The sequence below is a fragment of the Salmo trutta genome, chromosome 33, assembly GCF_901001165.1.
Source record: "Salmo trutta chromosome 33, fSalTru1.1, whole genome shotgun sequence".
In the NCBI taxonomy this organism is placed as follows: Eukaryota; Metazoa; Chordata; class Actinopteri; order Salmoniformes; family Salmonidae; genus Salmo; species Salmo trutta.
The window spans coordinates 2,870,132-2,889,215 of record NC_042989.1 but is presented as its reverse complement, the minus strand read 5'-3'; the positions used below and the strand labels follow the sequence as shown (position 1 = coordinate 2,889,215).

The following is a 19,084-nucleotide window of genomic DNA, read 5'->3' as shown; positions in this document are numbered from 1 at the left end:
GCTACTTACCATTTTGTGCAATGCCGCTGTAGGTGTGTTCGAGGCGTAAGTGATCATCAGGTAGAAAACTGCCTTGGTGCCTATCCCGCTCTCCAGCCCAGTCCCTCCTGTAATGGTGACTGACACGTCCTGCGTAGGCTACTTCCTGGTCTCTGATGTCTCTCGCCAAACAGGACAGAACCAGTCTCCTGTGAGTGGTATACAGGGCTACAAAGGGATACTTTAGCAGGGGACAGAGGAGCGATTCGGAGCAGTGCAGGAGAGGACTGAGAAACTGAAAGGTGCACAGTCGCTGTGTTCAGTGACGGAGGATGAAAGTAGTAAGCTTCAATGTTGACTATTGTCAGCTGAGTATTGTTGCTCAGTTTTTGCTTCAGCCATAAATAATGAAAACAAAACATCTTTGGAGCAATGGGGAACCAATGGCCATGGCAATAAAAGGTAGCTTCTATCACAGTTGCTAAGCAGCAGTTGATTAAAATTTGAACATCCCCCCAAAAATCTCAGGCTAGATGAGTAGGCCTAGGCTACAAACACCACAGAAAACCTGTAGCAATCATCACATATTCTCCATTTGAGCTCAAGGTTTCTGCCCAATTCCACCATTGCTCTCATCTGGCTGAAAAGTTTTGAAAGTATAAAGTGTCTGGATTCAGTAGCCTTGAATGCTTTATCAGATATGTGAGTCTGTGGCTCTAACAGACGTCACTCAAACAGAGTTCTCTGCTTCTACTCCAAGGCTCTGCCAAGCATTGCTGACTGACTGATACAGCTGCATTGTTGTGATGGTCTGGAAGCATGTTTATCAAAGAGATGTATAGAATGTACAGTTGAAGTCAGAAGTTTACATACACCTTAGCCAAATATATTTATACTCAGTTTTTTACAGTCATTGATTCCCTGTTTTAGGTCAGTTAGGATCACCACTTTATTTTAAGAATGTGAAATGTCAGAATAATAGTAGAGAGAATGAATTATTTCAGCTTTTATTTCTTTCATCACATTCCCAGTGGGTCAGAAGTTTACATACACTCAAATAGTATTTGGTAGCATTGCCTTAATTGTTTAACTTGGGTCAAACGTTTCGGGTAGTCTTCCACAAGCTTCCCACAATAAGTTGGGTTAATTTTGTCCCATTCCTCCTGACAGAGCTGGTGTAACCGAGTCAGGTTTGTAGGCCTTTTGCTCACACACGCTTTTTCAGTTCTGCCCACAAATTTTCTATAGAATTGAGGTCAGGGCTTTGTGATGGCCACTCCAATACCTTGACTTAGTTGTCCTTAAGCCATTTTACTACAACTTTGGAAGTATGCTTGGGGTCATTGTCCATTTGGAAGACCCATTTGCGACCAAGCTGTAACTTCCTGACTGATGTCTTGAGATGTTGCTTCAATATATCCACATAATTTTCCAGCCTCATGATGCCATCTATTTTGCGAAGTGCACCAGTCCCTCCTGCAGCAAAGCACCCTCACATCATGATGCTGCCACCCCAGTGCTTCACGGTTGGGATGGTGTTTTTCCTCCAAACATAATGATGGTCATTATGGCCAAACAGTTCTATTTTTGTTTCATCAGACCAGAGGACATTTCTCCAAAAAGTACGATCTCTGTCTCCATGTGCAGTTGCAAACCGTAGTCTGGCTTTTTTAAATCCACTCGTTTTACTGTGGATATACTCTTGTACCTGTTTCCTCCAGCATCTTCACTAGGTCCTTTGCTGTTGCTCTGGGATTGATTTTCACTTTTCGCACCAAAGTATGTTCATCTCTACCACTCCTTCCTGAGTGGTATGACGGATGCGTGGTCCCATGGTGTTTATACTTGCATATTATTGTTTGTATAGATGAACGTGGTATCTTCAGGCGTTTGGAAATTGCTCCCAAGGATGAACCAGACTTGTGGAGGTCTACAACTTTTTTTTCTGAGGTCTTGGCTGATTTCTTTTGATTTTCCCATGTCAAGCAAAGAGGCACTGAGTTTGAAGGTAGGCCTTGCAATACATCCACAGGTATACCTCCAATTGACTAAAATGATGTCAATTAGCCTTTAAGCTTCTAAAGCCATGACATCATTTTCAGGAATTTTCCAAGCTGTTTAAAGACACAGTCAACTTAGTGTATGTAAACTTCTGACTCACTGGAATTGCGATACAGTGAATTATAAGTGACATAATCTGCCTGTAAACAATTGTTGGAAAAATTACTTGTGTCATGCACAAAGTAGATGTCCTAACCGACTTGCCAAAACTATAGTTTGTTAACAAGAAATTTGTGGTAGTTGAAAAACATGTTTAAATGACTCCAATCAAAGTGTATGTAAACTTCCAACTTCAACTGTTCCGACTTCAATGAAAAACATTTTATTCTGGGGGATAAAAATCTATACTCACATACATATATATTTCTACATTATAAACATAATTGAGTCATCATACTAAGGATTTTTTATTATTTTTAATAACAAACATGGTGAGTGATTTTTTTTGCACATATTAAAAAGGAAACTTACAGTACATGATTAAATGAATAGCTACAATAACAAAACAATGTAATACCAACGTGTTTGAGTAGGGCTGGAACAAAAGCCTGCAAACAAAGTAGATCTCCAGGAGAAGGTTTGGCCAGCCACTAGAGTGAGGCTAGTATACGAAAGCGAGAGAGGAGGTCATCTCCTCACTTTAGCACCAGGTAATGGAAAGTAAGAGATGCCTTTAGGTCAGAGTTACTGAAGACAAGTGAGAGACAGACAGTATGAAAAAAGGAGGGAGGAAGGGTAGGGAGAAGGTTGACACGAATGAGAGATGACAGTTACAATTGTACTAAGGAGACAGAGTTGGACTGGACAGGTAGTGAGAAGGGGAGACAGAGAGAGCGAGAGAGAGAGAGTGTAACAGTGTCTCGTCCTCCATTCCATTTGATTTAGCCTGTCTGTGCACCATAGGAGCAGAATGTGGAAGGTCTGGCAAGGGGTCCGGGTAACTGGATGTTTAAGGGAACGTGTGTGTGTGTGTCTGGCGTGGTGGTTCAGGAGGGGACCCAGATGTTACCGTGTGTGTCTGGAGCCTGGGTGTAGGGAATGTTCCACATCCATGGCTGATCTGAGGAAAAACACAAAAACACACATTAAAGGTACAGTGAGGGAAAAAAGTATTTTATAGTCCCGTACCCTTTCAAAACATTCAGCCTCCAGCTTCGTAACCCCTCTAGCACCAGGGTCAGCGCACTCTTAAATTGTTTTTTTTGCCATAATTGTAAGCCTGCCACACACACACACTATATGATACATTTATTAAAAATAAGAATGAGTGCGAGTTGTCGTCACAACCCTGCTCGTGGGAAGTGACAAAGAGCTCTTATAGGACCAGGGCACATATAATAATACACTGCTCAAAAAATAAAGGGAACACTAAAATAACACATCCTAGATCTGAATGAATGAAATAATCTTATTAAATACTTTTTTCTTTACATAGTTGAATGTGCTGACAACAAAAATCACACAAAAAGAATCAATGGAAATCCAATTTATCAACCCATGGAGGTCTGGATTTGGAGTCACACTCAAAATTAAAGTGGAAAACCACACTACAGGCTGATCCAACTTTGATGTAATGTCCTTAAAACAAGTCAAAATGAGGCTCAGTAGTGTGTGTGGCCTCCACGTGCCTGTATGACCTCCCTACAATGCCTGGGCATGCTCCTGATGAGGTGGCGGATGGTCTCCTGAGGGATCTCCTCCCAGACCTGGACTAAAGCATCCGCCAACTCCTGGACAGTCTGTGGTGCAACGTGGCGTTGGTGGATGGAGCGAGACATGAGGTCCCAGATGTGCTCAATTGGATTCAGGTCTGGGGAACGGGCGGGCCAGTCCATAGCATCAATGCCTTCCTCTTGCAGGAACTGTTGACACACTCCAGCCACATGAGGTCTAGCATTGTCTTGCATTAGGAGGAACCCAGGGCCAACCGCACCAGCATATGGTCTCACAAGGGGTCTGAGGATCTCATCTCGGTACCTAATGGCAGTCAGGCTACCTCTGGCGAGCACATGGAGGGCTGTGCGGCCCCCCAAAGAAATGCCACCCCACACCATGACTGACCCACCGCCAAACCGGTCATGCTGGAGGATGTTGCAGGCAGCAGAACGTTCTCCACAGCGTCTCCAGACTCTGTCACATCTGTCACATGTGCTCAGTGTGAACCTGCTTTCATCTGTGAAGAGCACAGGGCGCCAGTGGCGAATTTGCCAATCTTGGTGTTCTCTGGCAAATGCCAAACGTCCTGCACGGTGTTGGGCTGTAAGCACAACCCCCACCTGTGGGCGTCGGGCCCTCATACCACCCTCATGGAGTCTGTTTCTGACCGTTTGAGCAGACACTTGCACATTTGTGGCCTGCTGGAGGTCATTTTGCAGGGCTCTGGCAGTGCTCCTCCTGCTCCTCTTTGCACAAAGGCGGATGTAGCGGTCCTGCTGCTGGGTTGTTGCCCTCCTACGGCCTCCTCCACGTCTCCTGATGTACTGGCATGTCTCCTGGTATCGCCTCCATGCTCTGGACACTACGCTGACAGACACAGCAAACCTTCTTGCCACAGCTCGCATTGATGTGCCATCCTGGATGAGCTGCACTACCTGAGCCACTTGTGTGGGTTGTAGACTCCGTCTCATGCTACCACTAGAGTGAAAGCACCGCCAGCATTCAAAAGTGACCAAAACATCAGCCAGGAATCATAGAAACTGAGAAGTGGTCTGTGGTTACCACCTGCAGAACCGCTCCTTTATTGGGGGTGTCTTGCTAATTGCCTATAAATTCCACCTGTTGTCTATTCCATTCGCACAACGGCATGTGAAATGTATTGTCAATCTGTGTTGCTTCCTAAGTGGACAGTTTGATTTCACAGAAGTGTGATTGACTTGGAGTTACATTGTGTTGTTTAAGTGTTCCCTTTATTTTTTGGAGCAGTGTATAATAATCAATAATTTATCTTTATTTAACCATCTTACATATAAAACCTTATTTGTTACTTCGAAAATTGTGAATAACACACAGGGTGTGCTTGAAAGGATGCACATAACTCTGCAATGTTGGGTTGTATTGGAGAGTCTCAGTCTTAAATCATTTCCCACACACAATCTGTGCCTGTATTTATTTTTCATGCTAGTGAGGGCCGGGAATCCACTCTCACATAGGTACGTGGTTGCGAAGGGCATCAGTGTCTTAACAGTGCAATTTTCCAAGGCAGGATACTCTGAGCACAGCCAAATCCAGAAATCTGGCAGTGGCTTCAGATTACATTTTCACAGAACCGTTGCTGCAATTTCGGTGAGGCTCTCTTGTTCAGATATCAGGGCATGAAAGGGATAACAAATCCAGTTGTTTGTATCATCCATTTCAGGAAAGTACCTGCGTAATTGTGCACCCAACTCACTCAGGTGCTTCGCTATATCACATTTGACATCTGTAAGCTTGAGTTCATTTGCACACAAAAAGTCATACAATGATGGAAAGACCTGTGTGTTGTCCTTGTTAATGCAGACAGAGAAGAGCTCCAGCTTCTTAATCATAGCCTCAATTTTATATTGTTATAGTTGCGGAGAGTCGCAGTAATCCTTGATTCAGATCATTCAAGCGAGAAAAAACATCATCCAGATAGGCCAGTCGTGTGAGAAACTCGTCATCATGCAAGCAGTCAGACAAGTGAAAATTATGGTCAGTAAAGAAAACTTTAAGCTCGTCTCTCAATTAAAAAAAACATGTCAATACTTTGCCCCTTGATAACCAGCGCACTTCTGTAGGTTGTAAAAGCGTTACATGGTCGCTGCCCATATCATTGCATAGTGCAGAAAATACAAGAGAGTTCAGGGGCCTTGCTTTAATAAAGTTTTCACATTTTCACTGTAGTGTCCAAAACATCTTTCAAGCTGTCAGGCATTCCCTTGGCAGCAAGAGCCTCTCGGTGGATGCTGCAGTGTACCCAAGTGGCATCGGGAGCAACTGCTCGCGTTACCACTCCACTATGTCTCCCTGTCATGGCTTTTGCGCCATCAGTTCAGATACCAACACATCCTAACCACCAAAGTCTATTTGATTTTTCAAAGCTGTCCAGTACTTTAAAAATATCCTTTCCTGTTGTCCTGGTTTCCAGAAGAGGATGTCTTCCTATATTGACCCCCATAAACATAACGGACATATACCAGGAGCTGTGCCAGGCCCGCCACGTCTGTTGACTCATCCAGCTGTAGCGCATAGAATTCACTGGCTTGTATGCAAAGCAGTAATTGTTTCAAAACATCTCCTGCCATGTCCTGCGTCGTGAAACAGTGTTGTTTGATGAAGAAATTGTCTGTATAGTTTTTTGGGCCTTTCCTCCCCAGCATTGTCCCAGCCATAACCGTGGCAGTAGGAAGAATTAAGTCCTCCACAATAGTATGGGGCTTGCCTGTCCGAGCCACTCGGTAGCTCACCATATAAGATGCCTCTAGCCCCTTCTTATTAATAGTATCTGTTGCTTTTATACACGTCTTACTACTCGAAAGTCTTAATTCTCACTCAAAAAACTCCCGTGGCTTATTTTTCAAATTGGCATGATTTGTTTCTAAATGTCTGCGCAAGAGTGAAGGTTTCATCGAGTTGTGAGATAGTACTTTTGTACATATAACACACTGTGGCTGAGGAAAGGCCCTACTCCCAATATAGGTGAACCCCAAATCAATTAAGTTCTCATATTTGCGCATCTTTGATGGTCCAATGTCTCTGTCTGTTGTTCTGTGCTTTCCCGGGTAAGGGGGCAGTAGCTCTTCAGCTGCATCAGATTCACAACTGTGCTTTCTTGGGTACAGGAACAATGGTGGACATCTTGACTTGTCCCGAAGCCACTCCAGCTTTGTCTTGGCTGTGTGCTTAGGGTTGTTGTCCTGTTGGAAGGTGAACCTTCACCCCAATCTGAGGTCCTGAGTGCTCTGGAGCAGGTTTTAATTAAGGATCTCTGTACTTTCCTCCGATCATCTTACCCTCAATCCTAACTAGTCTCCCAGTCCCTGCCGCTGAAAAATATCCCCACAGCATGATGTTGCCACCACCATGCTTCACAGTAGGGATGGTGCAAGGTTTCCTCCAGACGTGAACCTTGGCATTCAGGCCAAAGAGTTCAGTCTTGGTTTCATCAGACCAGAGAATCTTGTTTCTCATGGTCTGAGTCCTTTAGGTGCCTTTTGGCAAACTCCAAGTGGGCTGTCATGTGCCTTTTACTGAGGAGTGGCTTCCGCCTGGCCACTCTACCATAAAGGCCTGATTGGTGAAGTGCTGCAAAGATGGTTGCCCTTCTGGAAGGTTCTCCCATCTCCACAGAGGAACTCTGGAGCTCTGTCAGAATGACCATTGGGTTCTTGGTCGCCTCCCTGACCAAGGCCCTTCTACCCCGATTGTTCAGTTTGGCCTGGCGGCCAGCTCTAGGAAGAGTCTTGGTGGTTCCAAACTTCTTCCATTTAAGAATGATGGAGTCCACTGTGTTCTTGGGGACCTTCAATGCTGGAGACATTTTTTGGTACCCGTCCCCAGATCTGTGCCTCAACACAATCCTGTCTCGGAGCTCTACGGACAATTCCTTCGACCTCATGGCTTGGTTTTTGCTCTGACATGCACTGTCAACTGTGGGAACTTATACAGACATGCGTGTGCCTTTTCAAATCAATTGAATTTACCACAGGTGGACTCCAATCAAGTTGTAGAAACAAGCTCAATTTTGAGTCTCATAGGAAAGGGTCTGAATATCTATGTAAATGTCATAAAAACCTGTTTTTGCTTTGTCATTTTGGGGAATTGTGTATAGATAGATTTTTTTATTGAATCCATTTTAGAATAAGGCTGTAACGTAACAAAATGTGGAAAAGGGAAGTGGTCTGAATACTTTCCGAATGCACTGTAGGTAGCATCAGAGTTATCCCCAGTGAACAAGTTTCAGATGGATACCAAACATGGATACTATAGTATTATTCTGTCACACATTCAATAGTCAGTCCTCTGGATACTGTAACAGAGATGTATTTTGTCCCCTCAGAGGGGGGAAGGGCTAACTAGTCCTTGGGCATTGTCCTTTGTGCTTTCCTTGTGTTCCTGGACCATTTGCCATGCAGCTCCTGGTTAGCACATAAATTAGGGCCGGACCTACAATATGACAGTTTGCCTCAACCCATTGGTTCAGCAGGCAGAGTTCAATAAATACAAGCAGATGTGAGATGCAGGAAGATGGAACTCTTCTCTTTAGCTACTGACCAAGCTTCCACCAGGAGGAAGCTTTGAATCGCTCATTAGCCTACAGAGGAAGATGAGAAGAGTGCAATTGCTGAACTTATGTAGATATTCCAAACAAAGTGTTTTGATAAATTTCAAGTGTAACAGATCCACGTAGAATAAAAAAAAAAGCGGTGTTCTGCTAATATAACAATGTGCAAATATTACGCTTGTCTTTCATCTTCTATTGCCATTCACAGCCGATACAGATACTGTACCTATCAGCATTTTGTCTGGTGGTACATGTTAGCCGTCATCCCTTCATACTGTGCTCCATGTAAGACAGTTCCCTGACATGTTTAAAGAATACACAGGGTCCTTCCTCCCACCATTCAATTCAATAATAACAAAAGACAATGAAAAGTAATAGATGTCTTGTATAATTTTAATGTCGGGCGCAAGGACTCTCCCAGTTCAGAGATCTGTATCAACCTCTTTCAGTCAGGGGACTCCATGATAAACTCCCTCCCCTGTCCATCTGTAGAAAAACAAGTTACAGTTGATACAGACAGCACTGATTACATTACCAATGGTTGATAGGCGAGTTCCAGGACAGACAAGTGATAGTATTCTGACCTATGACCAGATCAAATGTGACCAACATGAAGTGGGTGCCTGGCCACGTACTGCCTCAGCCTTCTGCTCCTGACATTGGGGAAAGGGGGATACCTAGTCAGTTGTACTACAATGCATTCAACTGAAATGTGTCTTCCGCATTTAACCCAACCTCTCTGAATAAGAGGTGCGGGGGGCTGCCATAATCGACATCCACGTCTTCGGCGCCCGGGGAATAGTGCCTTACTGCCTTGCTCAGGGACAGAACAACAGATTTTTTACCTTGTCAGCTCGGGGGATTCGATCCAGCAACCTTTCGGTTACTGGCCCAACTCTCAGCTACCTGCCCGCCCCACGACACTGCTGAACAACAAGTCCACCAGGTTTTATAAGTAGCCTGTGAATCAAATAAAATATTATCACTTAATAAACATTTAGCAAGAAAAAAAAAAGTTTCTAGTGTGGAAGTAATTATACTAATAGAGTGACTAAGTAAAGACTAGATTCAGGCTAGTGACGCGGACGCCTTTACCATGTTACTGAATGCTTGCGGACATATATTTGTAGCATGTTAGCTAAAATGATTGGTACTCAGGCTAGACAAGTACCATATTTAACTTATTTTGCCCTACAGTAGAAAATACAAAATAGACTTGAGAACAGGCGTGTTGTTTTAGCACTATAGCAGACAAAGTCCCTGAATGCTAGCTAGCTAGTTCTAACCTAGCCCTTGATCGTGACTTACAGTTCCATTACAGTAAAGGCAGAATGCCGCCAGATCCGGAGTTATCAAGAGCAAGTGCAAACCCAAACATGCCTGTTCTCATAAAATTAGCTAGCTACCAAACTTGCAAATCCGAGTTAGTTATCAATATCTTTGTCCGAGTTTAAACTAATTGGCTAGCTAGCTAATGTTTGCTAGCAGGGACCTTCTTAGTTTGCCAGTTTGAGTTGAAACATTATCGATAGCAAGCTGGCTAATGTTACATCCTATCAAAATTAATCGTCAAGTGCAAATCTTCCTCTCTATAATACATGACATTACACATTAGGAAGAGGCTATGAACATCACAGCATCTCAGTATCATAGCTAGCTAACTAGCCAGCTAGCTATCGAGCTACACACAAGTCACAGTCATCATGTTGTACATTCGTTGTTGTATGCAATCCATTCCTTACCATCTTGCGCAATATTGTTGAATGCATTACAAGTTTGCACCAACATTTCCATTCCTATGCAGAGCAAGTGTGCTTGCGTTGCAGACTTGACAACACATGGCAGCTGGGGGTGGACCACATCTTGTTGTCTCTGGGTAATTGGACAGCAATCGCAAAATTGGGTAGGTAATCCATACCCAACCCGTCGTGATGCACTCACTTCCAAATGTCATTTTGGACGAGACTGACTTTATGACCAAAAGTATCCTATTTACACTTTAAAATTAATATTTCGATGCAACATAGGCCATTTATAAACAGAGGTTGGTTCTAGGAGGTAGTTCCCCTTTAATGATCTATAATGTCCGTTTCTATGTATAACATGGATCATTTCTTCAAAAGTAGCAGAGAGCCTACTCTGGAAATGTGATGTGTTTAAAGAGTATATCGTTCCAAATAATATGTCTAAAAATGAACAAAATCAAAGGGTACTTTTGAGATAATAATGGCCACTTTCATCATGACTTTCAAAACAATAGTTTGTGATACAAAATGTTAAAAGCATGTTCAACATCCTTCCTCCCAATTACGTATTTGTGTGAGAATTGCCGGAACAATCTGAGATAGTAAAAGACACAAGCTGACGCACACCCAAACATTATTTATAGAGGTGCTGATTAACAGACTAAACTATAAAAAGAAAGAAAAGAAGTCGCACACTAATTTGGCTCTAATGTTTGGGAGCAAAATTAAAGTGTGTTACTTTATTTTTATAGAACAACCTGAGATACCAGAATCGCCCCATAGTCAAAAGTAGTGCATTATATAGGGAATAAGGTGAGATTTGGGACGCAACAACAGACTGACGACCAGGCTCATGTAAAAACAGTTAACCAAGACAGTTTTCCTAGAACTCTTAGAAAATCGAATTGATCATCTCTCACAGCTCTCTCTATGTCTCCCATACACACTTTTCACTACGGTACCACCAGTCCTGGCCAAGTCACTATGGGCCAGCATTACAACACTGGTGACCATGGTTACCAGCAGAGGAAAATTGGGTTAAAGTGAATGACAGATCAGTTCCCTGAACAGTCCCAGCAGTGCTTTCTCTCCCAAGCGCAGCAGCCATGCTGTGTGCGCTGTACAGACGAGCCTTCCTTTATTCCAGAGAACAATAAGTTCTTTCAATAGTGACATGTAAACGGATGATATTGAGTAAGGGGTCTACACACTCAAAGGCCCTCAGGATTCGATAACATGTTGCCATGTTTAATTAAAAGGAGTATCTTGTTAAGTGTGTACTATACGGTTTACATAAGATTCAATCTGTGTGTGATCTTCAGCGAAGAGTGTGTGTAGAAGCTTGGTGCTTACATCATGTACATGAATGAACTAGCACGGCTCAAGGACAGTACAATTTCACAGCCAATTTCTCATTCACACACAAAGACGAACACACCACTTGTCGCCGTGTGCGAGCCGGCTCTTGACAGACGCAGCTGACACTCCCGAACACCGTCTCCAACGTCAGCCTCACGCTATATCAGCGCTCCGCTCTCTCCCTCCCTCATCTCATCCTTTGCGCTCACACAATAGCTCTGTCCTCGCATACGCGTCGCTCTACCCTCAGTCGCTACCATGATCTTTTCCACCTCTTTTCTCGCCCGTCTCTATTCCTGTCCTCACAAACACTCTTTCCTCTGGCTCTCATAATTTTATCTTCTCAACCGCTCTCCTCTCATCAGTCTCTCCCCACCTCTGTCCTTTCATCCCTGGCCCCACCACCAACACCACCACCTTACACAAGAACATACAGTGCCCTTCGTAATAGGGACAGTGAAGCATTTTCTTCTTTTGGCACTATACTCCAAAAGTTTGGATCTTAAATCAAACAATTACTTTGGAGGTTAAAGTGCAAACTTTCAGCTTTAATTTGAGGGTATTTTCATCCATATCGGGTGAACCATTTCAAAATTACAGAACTTTTTGTTCATAGTCCCCACATTTTAGGGGAGCAAAAGTATTGGGACATATTCACTTAAATGTGTATTAAAGTAGTAAAATATTGAGTATTTGGTCTCAATCATAGCATGCAATGACTACAGTACATCAAGCTTGAGACTCTACAAATTTGTTGGATGCATTTGCTGTTTGCTTTAGTTGTTTCAGACTATTTTGTGCCTAGTAGAAAAGAATGGTAAATAATGTAGTGTGTCATTTTGGAGTCACTTTTATTGTAAATGTTTCTAAACACTTCTACATGAATGTGGATGCTACCAGGACAATCCTGAATGAATCGTGAATAATGATGAGTGAGGAAGTAATAGATGCACAAATATCATACCTCCAAAAAATGCTAACCTTCCCTGTTATTGTAATGGTGAGAGGTTAGCATGTCTTGGGGATATGATATAAAATGCTAACCTTCCCTGTTATTGTAATGGTGAGAGGGTAGCATGTCTTGGGGGTATGATATAAAATGCTAACCTTCCCTGTTATTGTAATGGTGAGAGGGTAGCATGTCTTGGGGGTATGATATAAAATGCTAACCTTCCCTGTTATTGTAATGGTGAGAGGGTAGCATGTCTTGAGGGTATGATATTTGTGCTTCTATTACTTTCTCAGTAATTATTGACAATTCATTCAGGATTATCTGTAATCATGGTAGCATCCACATGTAGAAGTGCTTAGAAAGATATTCTATTCTTATTTACTAAGAATTTAATAAAAGTGACTCCAAAAAGACAATGCATTATTTACCATTAATTTCTATTGGGCACAAAATAATATTTTTACTACTTTAATACACTTAAGTGAATTTGTCCCAATACTTTTGCTCCCCTAAAATGTGGGCACTATGTACAAAAAGTGTAATTTTGAAATGGTTCACCCGATATGGATGAAAATACACCCTCGAATGAAAGCTCTCAGCCTGCACTGTAAACTCATAGTCATTGTTCGTTTTAAAATCTAAAAAGTTTTGAAGTATAGAGCCAAAAAAAGAAGAAAAATGTCACTGTTCCAATAATTACGGAGGGCACTGTATCTACAGAAGCTACCTCAGAACAGAAGGGTCACTTTATGCAACTACACTAAATGACCAAAAGGTATGTGGACACCTGCTTGTCGAACATCTCTCATGCGCATTAATATGGAGGTGGTCCCCCCTTTGCTGCTATAAAAGCCTCCACTCTTCTGGAAAGGCTTTCCACTAGATGTTGAAACATGCTGATGGGACTTGCTTCCATTCAGCCACAAGAGCATTAGTGAGGTTGGGCACTGATGTTGGGCGATTAGGCCTGGCTCACAGTCAGCATTCCAATTCATCCCAAAGGTGTTCCATGGTGTTGAGGTCAGGGCTCTGTGCAGGTCACTCAAGTTCTTCCACAAGAGGTCGACAAACCACTTCTGTATGGACCTCGTTTTGTGCACGGGGGCATTGTCATGCTGAAACAGGAAAGAGCCTTCCCCAAACTGTTGCCACAAAGTTGGGAGCACAGAAACGTCTAGAATGTCATTGAAATGCTGTAGCATTAAGATTTCCCTTCACTGGAACTAAGGGGCCTAGCCCGAACCATGAAAAACAGCCCCAGATCGTTATTCCTCCACCAAACTTCACAGTTGGCATTATGCAATGGAGCAGACAGCGTTCTCCTGGCATTAGCCAAACCCAGATTCGGACTGCCAGATGGTAGCGTTTGATTCATCACTCCAGAGAACGCCACTGCTCCAGAGTCCAATGGCGGCGATCTCGTAATTACACTACTCCAGCCGACGCTTGGCATTGCGCATGGTGATCTTAGGCTTGTGTGCGGGTGCTCGGCCATGGAAACCCTTTTCATGAAGCTCCCGACGAACAGCTCTTGTGCTGAAGTTGCTTCCAGAGGCAGTTTGGAACTCGTTAGTGAGTGTTGCAACTGAGGACAGACAATTTTTATAGACAAGCTCTATTCAGTTTATTTTTTATTCTGAAAAACTACCCAGTCCTTAACGATTACAAGCATAACCATAACATGATGCAGTCACCACTATGCTTCAAAATATGGAGAGTGGTACTCCGTAATGTCTTGTACATAATATACTGCTCAAAAAAATAAAGGGAACACTTAAACAACACATCCTAGATCTGAATGAAATAAATCATCTTATTAAATACATTTTTCTTTACATAGTTGAATGTGCTGACAACACAACCACACACAAATAATCAATGGAAATCCAATTTATCAACCCATGGAGGTCTGGATTTGGAGTCACACTCAAAATTAAAGTGAAAAACCACACTACAGACTGATCCAACTTTGATGTAATGTCCTTAAAACAAGTCAAAATGAGGCTCAGTAGTGTGTGTGGCCGCCACGTGCCTGTATGACCTCCCTACAACGCCTGGGCATGCTCCTGATGAGGTGGCGGATGGTCTCCTGAGGGATCTCCTCCCAGACCTGGACTAAAGTATCCGCCAACTCCTGGACAGTCTGTGGTGCAACGTGGCGTTGGTGGATGGAGCGAGACATGATGTCCCAGATGTGCTCAATTGGATTCAAGTCTGGGGAACGGGCGGGCCAATCCATAGCATCAATGCCTTCCTCTTGCAGGAACTGCTGACACACTCCAGCCACATGAGGTCTAGCATTGTCTTGCATTAGGAGGAACCCAGGGCCAACCGCACTAGCATATGTTCTCACAAGGGGTCTGAGGATCTCATCTCGGTACCTAATGGCAGTCAGGCTACCTCTGGCGAGCACATGGAGGGCTGTGCGGCCCCCCAAAGAAATGCCACCCCACACCATGACTGACCCACCGCCAAACCGGTCATGCTGGAGGATGTTGCAGGCAGCAGAACGTTCTCCACGGCGTCTCCAGACTCTGTCACATCTGTCACGTGCTCAGTGTGAACCTGCTTTCATCTGTGAAGAGCACAGGGCGCCAGTGGCGAATTTGCCAATCTTGGTGTTCTCTGGCAAATGCCAAACGTCCTGCACGGTGTTGGGCTGTAGCACAACCCCCACCTGTGGACGTCGGGCCCTCATACCACCCTCATGGAGTCTGTTTCTGACCGTTTGAGCAGACACATGCACATTTGTGGCCTGCTGGAGGTCATTTTGCAGGGCTCTGGCAGTGATTCTCCTGCTCCTCCTTGCACAAAGGCAGTGGTAGTGGTACTGCTGCTGGGTTGTTGCCCTCCTATGGCCTCCTCCACGTCTCCTGATGTACTGGCCTGTCTCCTGGTAGTGCCTCCGTGCTCTGGACACTACGCTGACAGACACAGCAAACCTTCTTGCCACAGCTCGCATTGATGTGCCATGCTGGATGAGCTGCACTACCTGAGCCACTTGTGTGGGTTGTAGACTCCGTCTCATGCTACCACTAGAGTGAAAGCACCGCCAGCATTCAAAAGTGACCAAAACATCAACCAGGAAATATAGGAACTGAGAAGTGGTCTGTGGTCCCCACCTGCAGAACCACTCCTTTATTGGGGGTGTCTTGCTAATTGCCTATAATTTCCACCTGTTGTCTATTCCATTTGCACAACAGCATGTGAAATGTATTGTCAATCAGTGTTGCTTCCTAAGTGGACAGTTTGATTTCACAGAAGTGTGATTGACTTGGAGTTACATTGTGTTGTTTAAGTGTTCCCTTTATTTTTTGGAGCAGTGTACTTTGTATTGAGGACAAAAAGTGAATAGCTTTGCCACATTTCTTTGCATCATTACTTCAGTGTCTTGGTGCAAACAGGATGGAATATTTTTATTCTGAATAGGCTTCTTTCTTTTCACTCTGTCAATTAGGTTAGTATTGTGGAGTAACTACAATGTTGTTGATCCATCCTCAGTTTCCTCCTATTACAGCCATTAAACTCTGTAACTGTGTTAAAGTCACCATTGGCCTCATGGTGAAATCTCTGAGCGGTTTCCTTCCTCTCTGGCAACTGAGTTAGGAAGGATGCCTGTATCTTTGTAGTGACTGGGTGTATTAAGACACCATCCCAAGTGTAATTAATAACGCCACCATGCTCAAAAGGATATTCAACGTCTACCAATAGGTGCCCTTCTTTGTGAGGCATTGGAAAACCTAACTACTGAGATGTGTGTATTGTTTTGAAATTGTTAGATATTAATTGTTAGATATTACTGCACTGTTGGAGCTAGAAACACAAGCGTTTCACTACACCTGCAATAACATCTGCTAAACACGTTGTAGTAGGTTCTAGGGTGTGGGGTTTCCACGTCACCAAGTTCAATAACCAAACACGCACAAGGAGCACAACTAGAATGCAAATGGGGAGTTTATTAGGGAGTTTTGCACACTGGGGAAAAGGGGGGAATTCACCAACCATCTCACAGTTCACAATCCGTTCTCGTTGTCCGTTCCGTTCTCCAGGGATGATCCTAAAACTCGGGTCCTCAGCCAAACACAGTGGGGGTAATCAGACAGTCCAGGTCACAACAGGTAATCACACAGATATCTCTCGTCACACTGTTCATAACACACGCTTCCCTCGCCGTTCTCTGCCCCTTTGTGCAGGCCGCTTCCTCTTTTATCCCCAAGCACTCCCTGGCTTAATGATCCACCGGCTCGCCTCGTTGGGGCAGGAAGTCCATATAAGTCTCAGGGGTGGAGCCAGCGGGCTGCAAGGTATCACCCTTCAAACACCACTCCCAGCCGTCTGCCACAACGTGTATGTGACCAATAACATTTGATTTGATCTTTATGTTTGAATCGGTGTTTGAAATTCACTGCTCGACTGAGGGACCTTCGATAATTGTAGATGTGGCGTACAGAGGTGAGGTAGTCATTCAAAAATCATGTTAAACACTATTATTGCAGACAGAGCGAGTCCATGCATCTTAATATGTGCCTTGTAAAGCACATTTTTACTCCTGAATTTATTTAGACTTACCATAACAAAGAAGTTTAATTATTAACTCAAGGCATTTCAGCTTTTCATTCATTTGTCTAAATTCAATTTGATATTATGGGGTATTGCGTGTGACAAAAAAAAAAGTAAACGGTTTGAATACTTTCTGCAGGCACTGTATATTTTAAAGTGCTTTCTGACTTTGCCATAGGTGCTTTTAAAAGGAGCTGTGTGTCTCAGAGACCTGCACAACTCCTTGAGAGAATACAGTACATTCCTCCCCTGAAGCTGTAGGCTCTTCTGTTCTGACTTTTTCTTTCCCTTTTCAGCTCTCCTCCTCTCCATTTTTTTCTACCTCTCCTCTACTTCTCTCCTCTCTCCCACTGTCTTCTTTTCTCTGTTCCAGCTCCCCTCTCCCCCTGCTCGCTATTCTAGTCCTCTCATCTTCGGTCCTCTCCTCTCTTGCCCGAGGTTTTGATTTGCAATGTTTGAGCACTAGGAGTGTGTGTGTGTGTGTGTGTGCGCGTCGAGAAGATTGTCATGTAATTGCCTCTCAAATTACTTATGGTCTGTGCAGGTTGAATTTAAATTCCAACCTTAGACTTAAAATAGCTTATTGTCAAAATTATAACATATTACGTTTGTATATGAGACCTGCATTTTCACTACCATACCATTAGCATCACAGCAACTAATTTTCAGGGAGACTGCTCCAGTTCAGAAGTTGATGACACCCTAGGTAACTATTGCTGCATGTTAACCGTTGCCGACAGCGACGGTGGTGATGAGTAGTGATTAAATGTCAGAGAGGTGGTGATTGACAAAGTGATGCAGCCATGTAATGATTACCCATGCTCTCCTCCTCACCCAGCAATTAGACAGACCCAATCACAGTGTATGACTCGCCAGCACGCAAAAAGGTACACGTGCACACAAGGACATACACGAGAGGGAGTGTACATATCCAATCAGTGCCTGAGCGTGTGATGACACACACTCACTGACCCTCTAATTTTCCCCCTTATCTTCCCCAGCCTGAACATCTGTCTCCACCCTTCGGAGTCGACTTGTTCCTCTCAAGGTTTCTTCATTCTAGGGAGCTTTTTCTTGCCACTGTGCCAAAACCTGCTCTTGAAAGAATTACTATAAAGCACTTTCTAAAAGGGCTATATAAAATAAATAGAGTTTGGTTGACTGAATAATTCATAACTACTTAGCCAAGAGTCGTCATGGCAGAAATGACAGCGTGCTATTGTTAAGTCATCATCTCCTTAGCTTCTGTACTGTAAGCTGTAATTTACACTAGCTAAGGCCGAGTCACCCGGTCACAGTTAAATACCATGCGTCCCTCACCCAACCACTCAGAACAATACATGGGATGCTTCATCTGCTACTGCTGGTCACTGACTAGCTGTCCAAGGTTTTCAGTTCCACTGGCATTAAAGGCTCTAGCCTAACAAACTCAGCAGACCCCAAGTTAGAAAGGGAATAGAAATTGATTTCTGGTGTGAGTGATGTTTCTGCAGAAGACACCGAGCTTTCAGAGATGGGGAAGAGGTGGAGAGGGAAAATGTGAGTCACTGTGACACACTGTTTCTTATTTGTGTGTGTTTGTAGATTTGAGTTGGGAATTAATGCTATTCGGAAAACCCCTTTCCTTTGTAGCATCAATGATACAGTGTGAGAGCTAGTCAGGGATACCTTTTCAAGTTGCCTACTAGTGACTGATTCCTCTATACCTCAATCTCTTCAGGGTGTGTATTCATAAACAGGGCTCGGGAAAAAAGGATAATATAGACTGAGCTTACCTGAATGGACAAGTAATGAAAATCACACAAAAATGTTGATTTCTAACAATTAATCAATTGGATCAGTGTCCTAAGGATGCGATGTGTTGTGCACTGTCAACTCCCAATCTCTGCAGAGAGACACTTGTGTCGATCAGTGTGTAGGCTGCAAGTAGCGTACAGAGTTTGGGCAAAATTAATTGAGCTGCGAGCTCGACTGGCTCGTCTTAAGTCTCTTTAGTCCCATGGCCCGCTGTATTTTTACCTCAGTTGTCAAATGTGTGTATCCTACTCTCTTGTTAGTGTTATCTCTGGGAGATGGCGGTCTAATAAACATTTTCTACAAGCACCGAAAGCTGGCCAGGCACCAGGAAAGCACCCCATCCGTCCACCACCACTACCCAACCTTGGACCAGGTGCTAAAATGGCAGCA

General features: G+C 43.7%; 1 protein-coding gene across 1 annotated transcript in view; it reads right to left on the bottom strand.

Annotated features, from left to right (window-relative positions):
• Window positions 1–2,436: 2,436 nt before the first annotated feature.
• The window catches only part of tdp1 (tyrosyl-DNA phosphodiesterase 1), a 74,838-nt gene continuing 58,190 nt past the window's right edge, over window positions 2,437–19,084 (bottom strand). Inside the window, exon 16 of the mRNA XM_029729400.1 lies at window positions 2,437–3,100. Within this exon, the coding sequence (XP_029585260.1) occupies window positions 3,027–3,100 (74 nt within the window). The 3' untranslated portion in view covers window positions 2,437–3,026. The remainder of the gene's footprint in view (window positions 3,101–19,084) is intronic.